Genomic DNA, 16,315 nt, shown 5'->3' with positions numbered 1-16,315 from the left:
CTGAATTAGAATCTGTTTATTAATTTCCTGTGGTACAGTGCTGCACAGCACATTCCTCAGATGATACAGGGACAGAGTTCAGATGAAGAATAGCTTCATTCAGATATTTTATGTCTACTTTATGTTCTCATGTTGCATGAACTCATTATTTTAATATTTATTTTGTGCAACTTTAACCATTCCAGTGACATGGCTCTGTAGATGACAATGTCAGTCTGTTGAAAAATCTCAACAACTACTAAATGGATTGGTATGAAATTTTGTATAGACAATTAGCTAATGATAACATGCTAACATGCTAAACTAAGATAGTGAACATGGTAAATATTACCCGCTAAACATCAGTATGTTAGCATTGTCACTGTGATAATGCTGATGTTAGCATTTAGCTCAAAGCACCTCTGTGCCTAAGTACAGCCTCACTGAGCTGCTAGCTTGGCAAACCTTAAGGTGTCTAAAAAAGCCTAAAAAAAACCCTCAACTAAAGGCAGCTGAGAAGACATGGGTGAGACAAAAAAATGTGAGGAAATATGTTTTTGAGGGTTAATGTTGTAGCAAAAATAAATAAATGACAGACAGCAGGGCTCAACGTTTATGAAAACACTCAACTCAGGAAAATTTAAATGACACTAAAACAGGAACTCGCTGATGCTGTTGGCCCAGTTCGGAAAAACACAGAAAGGGTATGCTGATGACAGCTAAACAGCCTCGCCAGGCGCCTGTCCTCATGACTAACATGCACACTGACAGAGCAACGAGTACAAGTAAAGATGGTGCAGAGAGCCTCAGTTTGATACCAGATATGGTTTCTGCTACTCCACCAATGCCAGTGTCTGATGTTGTATAGTGGTGATATCTGAGCCTATACCTGTTGACTGTTAACCTTATATGGTGCCTTATCATGAACAAAGAGGAAGTTGCTAAGAAAAAAAGTGACAGCCTTGTGGTTTCAGTATAGGGTCGGCAGCTGTAGGAGGCAGCACAGGGCAGCATCAGTTGCAGCCCACACAGAGGCTTCGGCCATAGGAAGTGGCGTGAGTGCAGATTTTCTACTTCTTCTATTGTACATACATAGACACACGTATACATGTATAATAAAGCAAAGTTTCATGCCTCATACTAAACATAGCTATGACATAGATGATGTAAGCAGGAAGTGGGCTCTTTTATGTCTATGTTTCCAATAATTCAAAGACACATGTCTGGTTAGAACCCACCCACCTTTGTACTTTAGTAACTGACCAACACTCTTGCTTAAAGACCCCGCAAAGAGTTCACAATCCTTCATCATACACACACACACACACACACACACACACAAAGACACACAAAAGCGTGTTCTTCTGACTGAGAAGGAAATTGGAACGTCCTCCTCTGCAGTTTCCAGTTACTGAAACACGACTGAAAGAGAAGTGAAATCTCTCGAGTTGTGAATTCCCCTATAATCACACACACACACAAGCACACACATATGTGCACACACACACTCATAAGAAGGCACACTACAAAGAGACACAAAGATACACTGTTCATCACGGACACATTGATTCATAAATGAAAGTGGGTGCTTGCTAATTGCAACACACACCTAATGAGACAAAACACAAATACACGCTTCCACACACACACAGTGACACACACATAATTTCACAATCCTTAGGGGGTGAAGCTGATTTCCTTGAGACAGCATCCCATGTGACCAGACTTGCATTCCTCAGATTGTTGTCATGTGACAAACTTAAAGATCTCCTTTTATGGACGTCAGCGTTAACAGAAGGGGGCGTGGCCTCACTAATACACACTCAGGTCAACAAATACATTCACACACACACCCACACACACACACACACACACACATAGACACACACACACACTCACAACAAGAATGCACATTACTGTAGACACACACACACAGCATAACACCTCACACACTACTGCCAACTTGAACACAAACAGACCCACAGAGAAAGACAAAAGGGTTGAAGGAGTTGTGAAATCAGACTGGCAGCGCTGTCATCCTCCTTTAAGTCACAGCCACTTCACAGTTACAATCAGACTCCGGCGGCCTGCCAGTTTCAGACCAACTGCTGCATTACGTGACACTTGGATCAAAACACTGTATCCACTGCAACAGATATTTTTAACTTTTAGATTGATGCCAATGTTACAAAGCAAGTGGGGGGTAGAACTGAGGAAAAAGAGCTATTACAGGAAAAAGGTCAGTAACAAGACAACAACTAAAGCTCAGTGTTTTGCTCAAGGACAACTCAGCAGGTCGGATGTTTACAGAAAGGGGATATTAAATTTGGCTTAATTCATGATTCAAAACCAAGTAAGCGCATGATTATCACTGCTGTGATCGCCACAATAAACAGATCGTGCTGCAGTCCTGTCACTAAAAATGCCAACATCAAGAGTCACACGTTTGTTTGTCGATCATTTGTTTATTTCAGGTCTTGGTTTTTAACTTTTAATGTCACCAAAAGACCCACAGTTTATTATTGTATTGTCATAACCAGGTTTTATGTTACAGAGCCTAAAGGCATGTATTTGGTTGCTTGTAACAGGGCCATATAAAGGTATGACCAAATACTGGTCATGAATCCCACACCGAGACCCGCCCTCCCTTAAAAAACCAAAAGATGTATTTTTTAATACTTGGATTTTTCATATCTCATAGATTCTGTTAAAGGAATAGTACTTTTGTCTTTCTTGCTGGGTGTTCAAAGATTGATACCCCTCTCATATCTATACGATAAATATGAAGCTAACATCAGTAACCAGCTAGCTTAGCTTAGCACAAGACTCCTTTAGAGAGACTAGTAGGCTAATTTTGTTACCTTTGGATGGAGCCAGGCTAGGTGTTTACCCCTGTGTCCAGCCTTTATGCTAAGCTAAGCTAACTGGCTGCCAGCTCTAGCTTCATATTGACTGTACAGACCTGCTACTCTCTAGCAACTTCTATATTCACCTCTCTCTTTTGCTTTTATATCCTTTTGTGTCTGTGTGTATGTCTCTGTTTGGATGTTTGGATCTTCATTCATTTCTTCATTTTTATCTGCAGCTGAGGCGCGTCTGCTGGAGTTCACAGGCTCCGAGATGAACAGAGAGTTCTCTCTCTGTCTCACACTGACACATTACATCATGCTCATATAACAATCTGCTGCACAACACAGCACCATGTACTGCTGCGGCACAGCTCCAAGTGGACTTTGTCCGACCCTCGGCTGTAAAATAAAGCTAGTGTGTGCTGCACTAAGCTGAAAGATTGCTGCCATGAGTGATTTTAAGAGGCTTCCTGTTACACACTTCAAGCATACTGATAAGTCCAGCAGGTATGACTAATGAGCAACACACGTTTTTGAGTCAGTAGTGGATGCTAAGTCAGGAGAAAGAAAACAGGAGGAGGGGAGAAGACAGGGTGAAAAATGAGAATCTTACAGACAGAAAGTAGAGGAGGAGAAGAGAAATGTTTAAAAAAAAAAGAAGGGATGACATGTAATAAACTCAGAGAAAAGATGGAGACGGATCGAAGGAAAGGTGTGGCAGTCTCTTATGAACTCTCTATAGGCTGCACATTTTGCTGCCGGTCTCTGAGCCGGCTCCCCGCTTCCTCTTTACCCCACTTCCTGCCTCTGCTGCTGGCCTATGCCCTTATATGGCAGCCACCGGCAGCCAATCAGCACTGTGCAGACAGCTCATTCAAACAGCGAGTGTGAGAGAAGAGTAGGGTGGGAACTGCAAACAGAAATGAATAGCATCGCACCGTACAAAACAATATAGCCCACTAGAACACAAACACACACACACAAACCTGCATGCTGGCTTAAAACAAAAAAGAGGTGTTACAATGCAACAAAGCAAAGCAACGCATGCAAACTTTACTCAGCGGTTCAGGGGCACCGGGTGCACGCTGCAGCACCGCATTGAAGTTGTTTTTGGTGGCAAACGGAGGGTGGGCTCTCGGTTACTATGCAGAGAGGAGAGGAGAGGAGAGGAGAGGAGAGGAGGAGAGGGGACGAGAGGAGAGGAGAGGAGAGGAGAGGAGGAGAGGAGAAGAGGATGTGAACAGAGGTATGAGTTGGCAAACACCTAAAATTCCTCTGTGTAACATTAAGACAGAAACAGGAACAGAGTGACAGAGAATGACACAGAGATATGAAACAATATGTAGAAGATGAGGAAACATAGAAATAACAGAGAAAGGAGAGTGTAAGGCGATGTTATGTAAGGAACGTCCAAACAGAGCCAACTGCCAAGGACTAGAGGCTAAAGTGCATGGGCGTGTGTAGGTGGCTAACTTCTCCCACAACATTCAAGTCATAGCTGAGGGGGCATCGGTGGAATAAGGAAGATCAGGAAGTAAGACCAGGGCCGGAGGCCAGTCAGAGGCTCCCAATTCCCAAAACAAGCCAATCAAAAGACCGGGAGCTTGTGAAATTAGCCAATCTAAAAAGAGAAGCCCTCCCACCAGACAGAGACAGATGGCAGAGGATAGATAAGCCTCCCTGGGTTCACCACCATGCAGGGGGCGAATAAGATGTGTGTGTGTGTGCATGTGTGTGCGTCAGTGGGAGAGAGAATTAGATACAGATACAAGTCTTTCAGTCCTCTTAGCCTGAGCAGTATAGGGATGAAGTTTTCCTCTCATTTTGCACAAAAACACATGCATTCTATAAAATGCCCCCTTTTCTTTGAGTGGCCCTTAATGTATATTGAAGAGTGTGTGTGTGGTGTATGTTTTTGCATGCACTTCCAAAAGTGTAACAGTAAACACATCAGGTTATCTACTGTGTACTGCTTTGGGTTCAATTCTGACATTTTTCTCTTTCTCTTTATGGTTGAGGTGATAGAGGCCGCTCTGTCATCACTGCCTGCTCTGCACGACACCTGAATAAAAAAACCTCACAACCTTAAAAGGCACCTCAGCTTCTGCTTTTGGCCAATAAGAGGACAGAGCACTGGGAGGAAGTGAGGTGGGTGTACAGGAAGAGGAAGAGAAGAAGAGGAAGACAGAGGGCCTTGTGTGTGTTCATGAGGAGCAGAAAAAAATAGACAACATTCAGAGGAGCAACACAGCCTCGAGCCCTGCATGTGGTTATTACGTTGGTTTGGCTATTACAGAAAGCTCTCTTTTTTTCTAACAAAAAGTCTGAAAACTGGGTTATACACTTCAAGCTCTTGATCAGATTGAACCATGATAATCATGTTCCACACTATTTTTCAAAGAGCAGCGAGATTCTCCAACGCAGCTTTAGACTTTGATCGATTATTAGCTGAAGACCTTTTGCATTAGCGTGTAGCCACCAGCGCTAACAAATCACATTTGTTTTAGAGCCAATGCCAGTAACTGTAGCGAGACCAACACAAGCTGTGACACACTTTTAAAACAGGAAGTGCCAAGCCTGTAAGTCAACTAAAACATGTTCAAATACTCACAACAACATGTGCTTTGTAATCTGCGCACTGCTATGAAAAAAAAAACAGGTGTGAACAATTCATTCAGAGAAATCATTCAAGTTTATACTTCCTAAGGTTTGATAAATGACATAAGATACTGATCAGGATGCCACGGTGGTGCGTGGCCAATAAACTCTGTGTGTGTGCGTGGGTGTGTGTGTGTGTGTGAGGTGGGGGTTGGAGTTAAGGATCCATTTGGGCCGTAAATGGGAAGCTAATCCAATCGAAGCACGAACAGGCCAGCTGGCAGGCACACACACACACACACAGCTGGTAACTGGCCCGTGCCTTGGAGTCATACTGTCACCACGGTGACCCACGGATCAATGACGCTGCAGACAACCAATCTATTGGCTGTATCATGGTAGGAGGAGGAGAGTAGGGGGGGTAGAGAGGAAGGAGGGAGGAGGTGAGGCAGGAAGGGGGTGAGGAGGGAAGAGTAGTGAATAGGGGTTTCCCCTCTCTGAAACTCTGACCAGTCACAGATGGCAAACAATAGGTCAGTCAGTCACTTTTCAAAAGGCTGCAAAGACAAGAAAGAAAGAGAAGATTATGGTAATGCCTGCTTAGCAAAACGAGGGGAATGGACGAATGATGAGAGAATGAAAGACAAACATGACGCAGTGACTCAAAGACAAAATTTTGAATCACTGCTTCAAAAGCTAAATGCATGTTTCAACCTCTACGTGAGGAAAATCCCAAAATTGCTGCATTCAGCTTGACTTAACACACGTGCAGTGAAGCAAGACTGAAACTACTTTGGGCGATAAGAGAGATGCATTTCAAAGATGACATTAAACATTTCTCATCATCTTCCTCTCCTCTTTGTCTCTATCTTTACTCCACCCAGCTCCCATCTTATGGTTTTATGTCTTGCTCTCATCTCACCCGCAGTGTTTTCTAGCACTCTCGTGACATCCACATTTCCAGGCCTTTAGCTTTCAACCTCACTCAGGACTAATTGCGGCTAATGTTTTTTGTATTGAACTGCAGTCTTGCAGTCTAGTAGCAGTCAGACTCAAGGCAGCAGATGTTTTACTCTGTGTGTGTGTGTGAGTGGATAATAGATATAGTATTCATGCCCACCCCCTATGGCTGGCTTTACCCATTAGCAACAGGCCTGTCATGGTTCCTCCCCCCTCCCCCACAAACACACACCCACATACACACCAAAAATGCCCTTGTTTTTAGCCTCAGCTGCCCAGTGCCATATACACAAAATATAAAATGCTCTTTATGATAAGGATGGCAGAAAGAGGAAGAAGAGGAGACAACATAGATGTAGAAGGAGAAGAGAGAGTGTGGTGGGAGTGAATTAGTTGAAGATGACCTTCTTAGGTTGAGAGCAAAGAGAAAGTTGCAGCATCTTTACTCATAAGAGGAACAGGAAGTCATGATGGGATGGGTTTTGTAATTTGTAATGCAGGGAGTGGCCATGCTGCAAAAGAGATTGCTTGACACCCCTCCTGGCTGGCTGGTTACCTTATTTGAAGAGAAAAAGTGAGGCGATGACGTCACACAAGGGTGTCACAACAGCGTCAATTCAGTGGTAAACACTGGGACTATACAGAAACACATGCATGCTCAAAAACACACACATATGGATACTTTGTGAGGTTGTGTGCGTGCGTTTCCGTCATTAAAATGAGGATTTGTTTCTCATAATTGAGAAGACATGGGGAGTGAGACGTCAGCAAAGAGTCAAGTCTGTTGTATGACCCTCAAAGCACACACAGTCAGATGAGTGACTACTGAGCTTTTAATTACTCATACACATGCTGTACTTGCACTGTCATCAAAGATAGCATTTGCTTACGATTGGCAGTTGTCATTTCAAGTTCTTTGACCTTTGTATTACACACATATATAAACACACGTGCAACAGTGGTCCCTTGGTTACTGATTGACTTATCACATGGCCATGGTGATGTCAATCACAGGCAACACATCAGTGAGATAGATCACCTGTTGTTTACTCATATTACATAAGTCAAAGCTGTGGCAGGTGGTAAACACATAATGACTTAATAATGGAGAGTTGTAGTTTATTTCCACTACTGGACAGCTGATTTAGTGCCCATATCCATTATTCTGTATGTCATGCATGATTAGATTTATTCACTGATAAACAAGCTGGATTTAAAAGGAATAAGTTGACAATCTGGGATATGCTTATTTGCTTTTTTGCCAAGAGTTAGATGAGAAGATTGATACTACTCTCATGTCTGTATGGTAAATATTAAGCTGGAGATAGCAGCTAGTTATCTTAGCATAACATAAAAACTGGAAACAGCTACCCCAACTCTGTCCAAAGGTATCAAATTCACCTTTAATGCTCACTATTGAGCACATTATATCTAGTTTTTTTTCAACACACATGATATTTTATGAGCTGTGAGATGCTGGTTAGCTTTTTTTTCCATTTTGGACAGAGCCAGGCTAGCTGTTTCTCCCTGTTTCACGACTTTATGCTGAACTAAGCTAACCAGCTGCTGACTGTAGCTTCATATTTAGCATACAAACATGAGTCATCAAACTCTCAACAAGAAAGTGAATAAGCACATTTCCCAAATATGTCTAACTATTCCTTTAAGGCACCAGAGACAGAACATACTTCTTGGGACGCAAGTAGCCACTGGCGATTGAGAAAAGTCAAGATGAATGATTCAAATGAGGTAATAGACCATTACTTAAATGGAAAATAAATGGGTTGTGTTGCTGGAAAAGTGGCCCACAAACATTTTCACCAAATGCTGTTAGTGTGACGTGTCCTTCAGATGCATAGCTCACACAGACAAGGATCTGATGCCTAAAGCAGTGTTCTGACATGCATTCAATCCAACATGCTGATACATGTAAGTTGTAATATTCCAGTTCGAGCACTCAGCCTCTTGTCTTAAAGAAAAAATATGAGTGGTAACAAGAAACACTGAAAGGTAGACACCTAAACAATTCACCTTACCAACTGGCTTCCATTTAAGTTGCTGAACATCCTTTTGAAGGTACAGACAAGGTGTTTTTCCAAAGGGGACACAGCATTTACAGCTAAATTACAGTAATTCTCTGCCCCTCCCTAACTCTCTCTGACTTCTAAATCACAGGTTAAAGCCCCGAACTTCCACTTGTTGCTCTCGTTAAAGTGTCTCTTAGTTTGACAAGTGGTCTATTTAGACATCCACTACTCAAAGTAATGGTCATTATACACAACACCTCAAGTGTCTCTGTATAAACTCCTGTCTGGTTGAAAAATCCTCCAAAAAATTCATTAGGTGGCTTTACTGAATAAGGACCTTGGCAGCAAGGCCCAGGTTCAGAGAGTCTGCATTATGCTGGCAGTCGGGGTGTAAACACACACACACACACACACACTGTTATGACACATGAGAGGAGACTTCCCAGGACACTATTCCAAGCACTTGGCTAGTAGAAATTCCCACAGAAGAGCGTTGACAACACACCACTTAACCAGAGACCTCTCACTTACTACCAGCGAGCCACACAAACAAACATAAATACATGCATATCCAAAGTCCTGCTTACCTAAGTGGACTGACAGTGATACAGAAACAGAGTGCGAGTTTATTTCTGGTCTTGTTTTACTCTTCATTCAGGAGTACATGAATAAGAATATGTCATGTCATTACATTTTTTTCACCTGAATCAAGGTAAGCTGAGCCGGAACCATGACTCACTCGCTCATGTACGTGCAAATGTACTGTATAGACACACACACAAACAAACTGAACTTGAAAATCCACAGGCACTCCCTTGAAGCCGGATTAAACATTTCCCAGCCAATCCCTGTTTACGCCATTACAGCACCAACATGGACGAACAATCCTCTCAAATCTCTGTTAACAGTGTCAGCAGGACCCACCTTTTTTCATTAACTCCTCGCAAAAAAAAAAAAAAAAGCAACTTTAATCACCAATGGAACAAATACAATCCACCATAAAAAGAACAGACAATTTTGAGGCTGATTTAGGGCTAGGTTTGAGATTTGACCCTGTGAACAATATGATTTAAGGCCTGTCAATCAATACGTGGGCCCAGCAGACCTTTGATCGCCTCAAACACTCATTTCCTTCCATCCGTAAGCCCTCTAACAGCGGCTGTATGAGCTGACTGTACAAAGAGTTTTCCACAATAGTCAAAACTCTGACTCAACATGGATGAATTGAATGGTCTAGCTCTGATTGTTCCCTTTTATTACATGTTTTTCACTGCTGAATAATTGTTCTAGTCTGGGAGCAGAGCTAGTCTTTAAATAGTGTTTTTAAAAGTGGCCTGTTGGAACTGAAATGTGCTGTTGAACTCATCAGAATCTGCAGATTTAGAGAGAAGTTACACAATGCATTGTTGTTTTTGCACATATTAAAAGTGTTGTTTTGCACTGCAGGGTCCCTCAGTCATGGCTAATTCGAAGGGAGGATATGAGCCATGTGAGGACGACGACGATAATGTCCATTTAATGCCAACTTCACAGCATGAATGAAGACAAGGAAGAGAAGAAAAAACGATGTGCACAGCGCTATTGCAACAGAGGAGAGGAAGGGGAAGTGGTGAAGGAGGAAGAGATGAAGTTGCTGTATGTCTCACAGCTTTAAATGGCACTGTGGCCGCTCGGTGATTCTGCTAACGTATACACTCATAGTGTAGGAACACAAAATACATGAAAGTGTATGCCAGATGTTATATATTAAGAAGAAGATAAATGAGAGAAAGGAGAAAAGATGAGGGAGAGAAAGATGGGAAATGAGAAGGAAAGTGCTTGAGTGGCACAGTTTATGATAATACTGTTGTGGTCTGATAACTTACAGGACCTTAATACAACAGTGAATCAGGAATGTAAATTTTACTAAGCTGCAGGCCCCAGGCTAGACTTAAAATTTGACCCTTGTATATTGTCACATGGGTCTCAGTAGTCATTATAGGGTTAGTTCCTCCTTAAAGTAATAAAGTGGACCAGGAAGTGCAAATGTGTGTGTCTTATTTGATAAATGTGAATAAGAATGGTTAAATAATGTCAACCAAAAGCTGGAGGCCTATCTTATAGAAGGAGTCTTGACATTTCCTGCTTCATAGTGAGGCAAAATTATACACAATAGCCAAGGTGTAGCCTGCTTTGAAAGACAGCTGAAACAGCAACTGAAAACCTTGTACTTTCACTTAGTGTGCATTTTGGTGATCTTCACAAGCGACAGTGTCTCAGGGTATTATTTAACCAGCCTATATCTTATCAAGATCCACAGTACACAGTGTGAGCAGCATTAAAATCTGAGAATGCAAACAAATCCCATCCTCCTCTGAAGGAGAGGAAAAGAGGTAGCAAGCAGCCCGTGACAGGATATTTAGGAGGAGCCCAAGACCATGAAGTCACAAAATATAAATACTTTTATTGCTGAATTAACATTATCAGCAAGCTCTGGCAGAATGGAGAAAGAATGGTCATTCCCTGGCCTGTTTGTGTGCTATGTGTGTCATGTGTTTGACCTGGCGATGCAGTGGCTGTGTCTCCCATTGTGCCTGCAGCTGGTTTTCAAGGTGGACAACAACATCAACACTACGTCCGATCTGAAGTATAAAACAACGTCAGTTTAGACACAGGAGAGGAGCATGGATCATGAACAGCCATTTGGTTAAAAGTCTGGGCCTTTGCAGCCTTCACAGGGAGGAGTCCAGGCTGCTTAGCTCTTGTAATAATCATATAAATATGTGCCAAACTGAACAGAGCAGGTGCAGCAAAGATATTTTCACACTTATGAAAGTTTATACATCATTTAACCTCTATATAAAACAGTATATTAAGGGATTAGGCTTACTAGGCCTCACAACATCAATCCCTTCCCTTTTATTTTCTCCAATCCTTTGCTATTATCGCCTCCCTCTCCCTCTCTCTCTCCCTCGAATCGCGAGCGCCCAGTGCACCAAGTGTGCACGCGACGTGCCCGGTGCATGACGCTGGACCAATCAGAGAGCGCCATTCCGAAAGTTTACCTTTTATGGCTCGAGCCGGGCAACTGACGCACTATAAAACACATGCGCCCACAGCCAACGGATTCACTCTGAGCGCCGTCACACACACAGCTTGTGCGGGATATCATTTGCCTGAAACCGGTTCCCTTAAAGCGAAAAGCCCCCCCACCCAAAGGTAAGGAAGCTGTTATTTACATATTTCTAATTTTGGAGTATTTAGCACGTGAACAATAAGTAACTTTTTGTTTAAATGTTATTGTTTGTGAAATATTGTCATTTTGAATGCAAAAGATGGCAGGGACCACGAGGTTCTTTGTCCTGTCATACACCTACTGTGCTGCTAATTTAACTTATTGATTTTAAAAAGATCACTACAATATACATCAGTCTGAATTTAGCTTATGATTTTTATAAAGTATGTATTGGGAATAATTAGGGAAACTGAACTTGATGTTTCTGCGACTCACAGGTGCTTTTTGGATTTGTAACCGGCTTATGGTTAACTTAATGTAACCGTTTGAGTTAACAATGCAACTTAAACTGGCTTTGTGTAGTTTTGCAACATTATCATTATTTCAGTGTTGGCTTGTATTTCTTCCCCAGCAGGGCAGTTTAAAAAAAAGCTTTTGAGTTGAGGTTGTCTGGATCCCGGCTGCTCCCTTTGTGCGCCCAATGCGGCGGGGTGTGACCTACTTTAGCACATTAGCCTAGCCACATCGTGCTAACACCGCCCTTCAGACTTGCAACAGCGGCGGTTTTAATCAAGATTAAATCTTTCACGGCCACTTCACGTACACTTTGTTCTTGGGCGCGTCAGATCTTTAACTCATCAGAATAATCTATCACCAGGAAGCTTTCTGTAAATGGACAAAGTGCTGTGAATACCAGGCCTGCATATAAAGCACAAATTGCTTGATGGCTTAATTAAATAGACCTGTCTTTCGACAAATTCAAGTCTTACCTGCTTGAATGCGTGGAAAAGAGGAAATTGCGAATGACAAGTCATCTACTCTTAGAAAAGGCGTGGCTTTCAGGAAATGGAGCATCAGTCAAGGACTATGACCATTCATTAATTAACATGAGTCCATTATGCAACTTATTCTATAACAGCCAGCAGCCTATGTTTAAAGGCTGATGCCAGCTTTTTATGAAAAATGAATGTACGCAGTCAGGTGTCAGCCAGTGTGCATTGAATGAGGCGGTTTAAGTTGAGTATGACGCAGTGGTATTGAAGCAAAGATTTACGACGGGTGTTAAAACCGGTATGATTGAGCAACAGTAGGAGGAAGGGAGGGGGGAGGAGGCAATGGAGGAAGGAGCTGTAGTGAACCGGAGGGAGTGGTCGCAGCGCCGGGGCTCAATGCGCTCTGGCCGTGCGCCATGGCGCCGCGAGCCGCAAAGCTGCTCAAACCCAACCAAACCCGACCATGTCCTTATATGGTAACAACAGCATGCAGCGCTGCTTCCTTTTGTCTGATAGGTCGGGATGTGAGGCCCGAGCGCCACCCAGCGGCTAATCTCGTGAACTGCAGTTTACTGAGTTAACAGGAAGTGAGAGCTCGGAGTTGAGGAGGCGGATGTGAGACTTAAGCGTTAAACTTTTTTCTCTCTCTCTAACAGTTCAGCCATGGAAGATGAAATCGCCGCACTGGTTGTTGACAACGGATCCGGAATGTGCAAAGCCGGATTTGCCGGAGACGATGCCCCTCGTGCTGTCTTCCCATCCATCGTCGGTCGCCCCAGGCATCAGGTGAGTGCATATACAACAGAATAAATCTAAACTTCTGCATTTTAATAGACATTTTTATAATTATGAACTTAAATGTACAACTTTCACTGACCCATTAAATAATTCCAAGAAATCACAACTAAGTAATTCTCCCTGATTATTTCTAAAAATGGCTGAATGCCAGTTGAAAATGGCTTCAGTTTTGCTCAAATGCTGTCCAATGAAATAGAATATAAATTAGACTACCTTATTATAAACCCATTATGAAATTAAAGCTAAAGTCTTTATGGTATTTTTACCTCTATTGTCTGGACTAAGTGCATGTAATCAATGTTTACCTGTAAATAGACTTTGAAGCTTTACATGTCTATGCTCAACCAAAGAATTAAGTATTTGATAATAAACAAGCTGTTTGTCTTATTCAGGGAGTGATGGTGGGTATGGGCCAGAAGGACAGCTACGTTGGTGACGAAGCCCAGAGCAAGAGAGGTATCCTGACCCTGAAGTACCCCATCGAGCACGGTATTGTGACCAATTGGGATGACATGGAGAAGATCTGGCATCACACCTTCTACAATGAGCTGAGAGTTGCCCCTGAGGAGCACCCTGTCCTGCTCACAGAGGCCCCTCTGAACCCCAAAGCCAACAGGGAGAAGATGACCCAGGTACAAACCCCTACTTGTGCACATGCAGAGTTTAGCATATCCTGTTTAGCCAGACAGTACATCAAAGTATTGACTATTGAAAACCAGTTACCTCATTTCCTCCTTGACTTCCTTCTCCATTCCATTCTCACTTGCTCCTTCCTCCCCCTCTCCTCCAGGACCTCTCTCCTATAAGATGATCTATCATCAACAGGTCTCTCTTGACTGTGTGCCTTATCTGCACTTGTGTCTATAATATTTAGCTGAGCCACTAGATCAGCACTTAATAGATATCTGACATGCACAAGTGTGAAGGAATGTTGACTTTCTGCACTTTTATTCTACTAACTTGAATCTGAGCCTCACTCTTCATGCATGTAGTGGGTGCAGTGGCCACAAAAGCTTAAGACCCTCTTACTGTATTTGAAAATACTCAAGTGTCTTCTTCTCTTCCTACAGATCATGTTCGAGACCTTCAACACCCCCGCCATGTACGTTGCCATCCAGGCTGTGCTGTCCCTGTATGCCTCTGGTCGTACCACCGGTATTGTCATGGACTCCGGTGATGGTGTGACCCACACAGTGCCCATCTACGAGGGCTACGCCCTGCCCCACGCCATCCTGCGTCTGGACTTGGCCGGCCGCGACCTCACAGACTACCTCATGAAGATCCTGACAGAGCGTGGCTACTCCTTCACCACCACAGCCGAGAGGGAAATCGTGCGTGACATCAAGGAGAAGCTGTGCTACGTCGCCCTGGACTTCGAGCAGGAGATGGGCACTGCTGCCTCCTCCTCCTCCCTGGAGAAGAGCTACGAGCTGCCCGACGGACAGGTCATCACCATTGGCAATGAGAGGTTCCGTTGCCCCGAGGCCCTCTTCCAGCCTTCCTTCCTCGGTATGTTTCCCATCTAAAGCCTAACAAGCATTACAGGCTAAAAACATACTAAACACTCATGGTTACCCTTCACTTCCACCTGCTGACTGTCTTTGTTTCTCCTCTCAGGTATGGAGTCCTGCGGCATCCACGAGACCACCTACAACAGCATCATGAAGTGTGATGTCGACATCCGTAAGGACCTGTACGCCAACACCGTGCTGTCTGGAGGTACCACCATGTACCCTGGCATCGCCGACAGGATGCAGAAGGAGATCACAGCCCTGGCCCCATCCACCATGAAGATCAAGGTGAGCTGACTTGCTTCAGAGCCAGTAGAGTTGCTGTTCACAAGATTGGTTAAATGCATATATGAACATGTTGGTCTTATATTCTAATGGGTGTCTTGTCTCTTGCAGATCATTGCCCCACCTGAGCGTAAATACTCTGTCTGGATCGGAGGCTCCATCCTGGCCTCTCTGTCCACCTTCCAGCAGATGTGGATCAGCAAGCAGGAGTACGATGAGTCCGGCCCCTCCATCGTCCACCGCAAATGCTTCTAAACAGACTGTTCCTCCTCCCCCTCCCCAACCAAACGCCCAAACAACTTCAGCTCTGTGCAAAACAACCACACACACAACACATTTCTCATACACACTCAGGCGCAGAGCCTAGATGACCAACTCATTGGCATGGCTTCAGTTATTTTTGGCGCTTGACTCAGGATTTTAAAAAACTGGAACGATGAAGGAGACAGTAATGTTTTTGGCTAGGTTTAAAAATAGCACCCCAGGGTTCTGCAGTTGCATCTGGGGACTTAAAAAAATGTACATTTTGTTTTTTCTTTGAGTCATTCCAAATGTTTGTTAACTGCATTGTTCAGACACATGATTCCAAATGTTAACTGCATTGTTCAGACACGTATTCGCCTCTGTGAAGGCTGCCCAGTGGTTGGCGCATACTTAAACATTGTTGTAGTATGGCTTGTATGTAAATTATGTCTGGGTTTTTTGTACTTTCAGCCTTAAAAATATCTTGGTCCTGTTTAATTTTTTTTTGTTTTTGTTATGCAAAACCCAATCGTGACCTCTTCTCCCCGCTGTTGGAGGTTTCATCCCCGGGGTGGTGGGGTAACGGGTCTCGAAGTGATGGGGTAACATGGGGTGCCAGACCGGTGGGGCCAACCTGTACACTGACTAAACAATCCCAATAAAGTGCACATGTGTTCCGATGTGATGTCTGACTATTGTCTTCCTTGAAATCTTTGAGTTTCATAAAAGTGACTGTGAATTAAGTGAAGCTAATGAAAACTAATGAGAATCTTTCTGAACTCAAGTACACAACACATTCAAGTAGGAATGTAGTTTGCTTCAGTGTTTGACTACATGCTTTAAGTGTTAGTATGCCACACTTAAATATGTTCAAAATGTAACTGCTTTTACTTTGATCATTGAATAAAAGTTACTACTAAAGAATTTTTGTTATCACATTTAACTTTCTCAGCTTCTACATGAAGGACCATAACTTAATCTAAAATTTGAAGAGATGTCAACACAGACTTGTCTAGTTTAGTCAAACTAAAACAATACTAAAAACCTGCAGTAAATACAACAGAGATAAGATGCTTAT

At 43.1% G+C, this 16,315-nt stretch overlaps 1 protein-coding gene across 1 annotated transcript; it reads left to right on the top strand.

The window, feature by feature from the left end:
• Window positions 1-11,447: 11,447 nt before the first annotated feature.
• On the top strand, window positions 11,448-15,922 carry actb2 (actin, beta 2). The gene is made up of 6 exons (XM_042393876.1): window positions 11,448-11,611; window positions 13,057-13,186; window positions 13,591-13,830; window positions 14,269-14,707; window positions 14,816-14,997; window positions 15,106-15,922. Exons 1-6 carry the CDS (start codon window positions 11,463-11,465, stop codon window positions 15,247-15,249), a joined length of 1,284 nt encoding a protein of 427 aa, XP_042249810.1. The 5' UTR covers window positions 11,448-11,462; the 3' UTR covers window positions 15,250-15,922.
• The last annotated feature ends 393 nt before the right edge of the window (window positions 15,923-16,315 follow it).

Source organism: Thunnus maccoyii, chromosome 18 (assembly GCF_910596095.1).
Source record: "Thunnus maccoyii chromosome 18, fThuMac1.1, whole genome shotgun sequence".
NCBI lineage: Eukaryota > Metazoa > Chordata > Actinopteri > Scombriformes > Scombridae > Thunnus > Thunnus maccoyii.
Note: the sequence above shows the minus strand (reverse complement) of the source record. Positions and strands in the feature narration are given on the sequence as shown.

Coding starts and splice junctions, on each gene's coding strand:
- actb2 (XM_042393876.1), top strand. CDS start 11,463: ATGGCTCGAGCCGGGCAACTGACGCACTATAAAACACATGCGCCCACA. Junction 11,612..13,056: donor AAAAGCCCCCCCACCCAAAG/GTAAGGAAGCTG, acceptor TCTCTCTAACAG/TTCAGCCATGGAAGATGAAA. Junction 13,831..14,268: donor ACAGGGAGAAGATGACCCAG/GTACAAACCCCT, acceptor CTCTTCCTACAG/ATCATGTTCGAGACCTTCAA.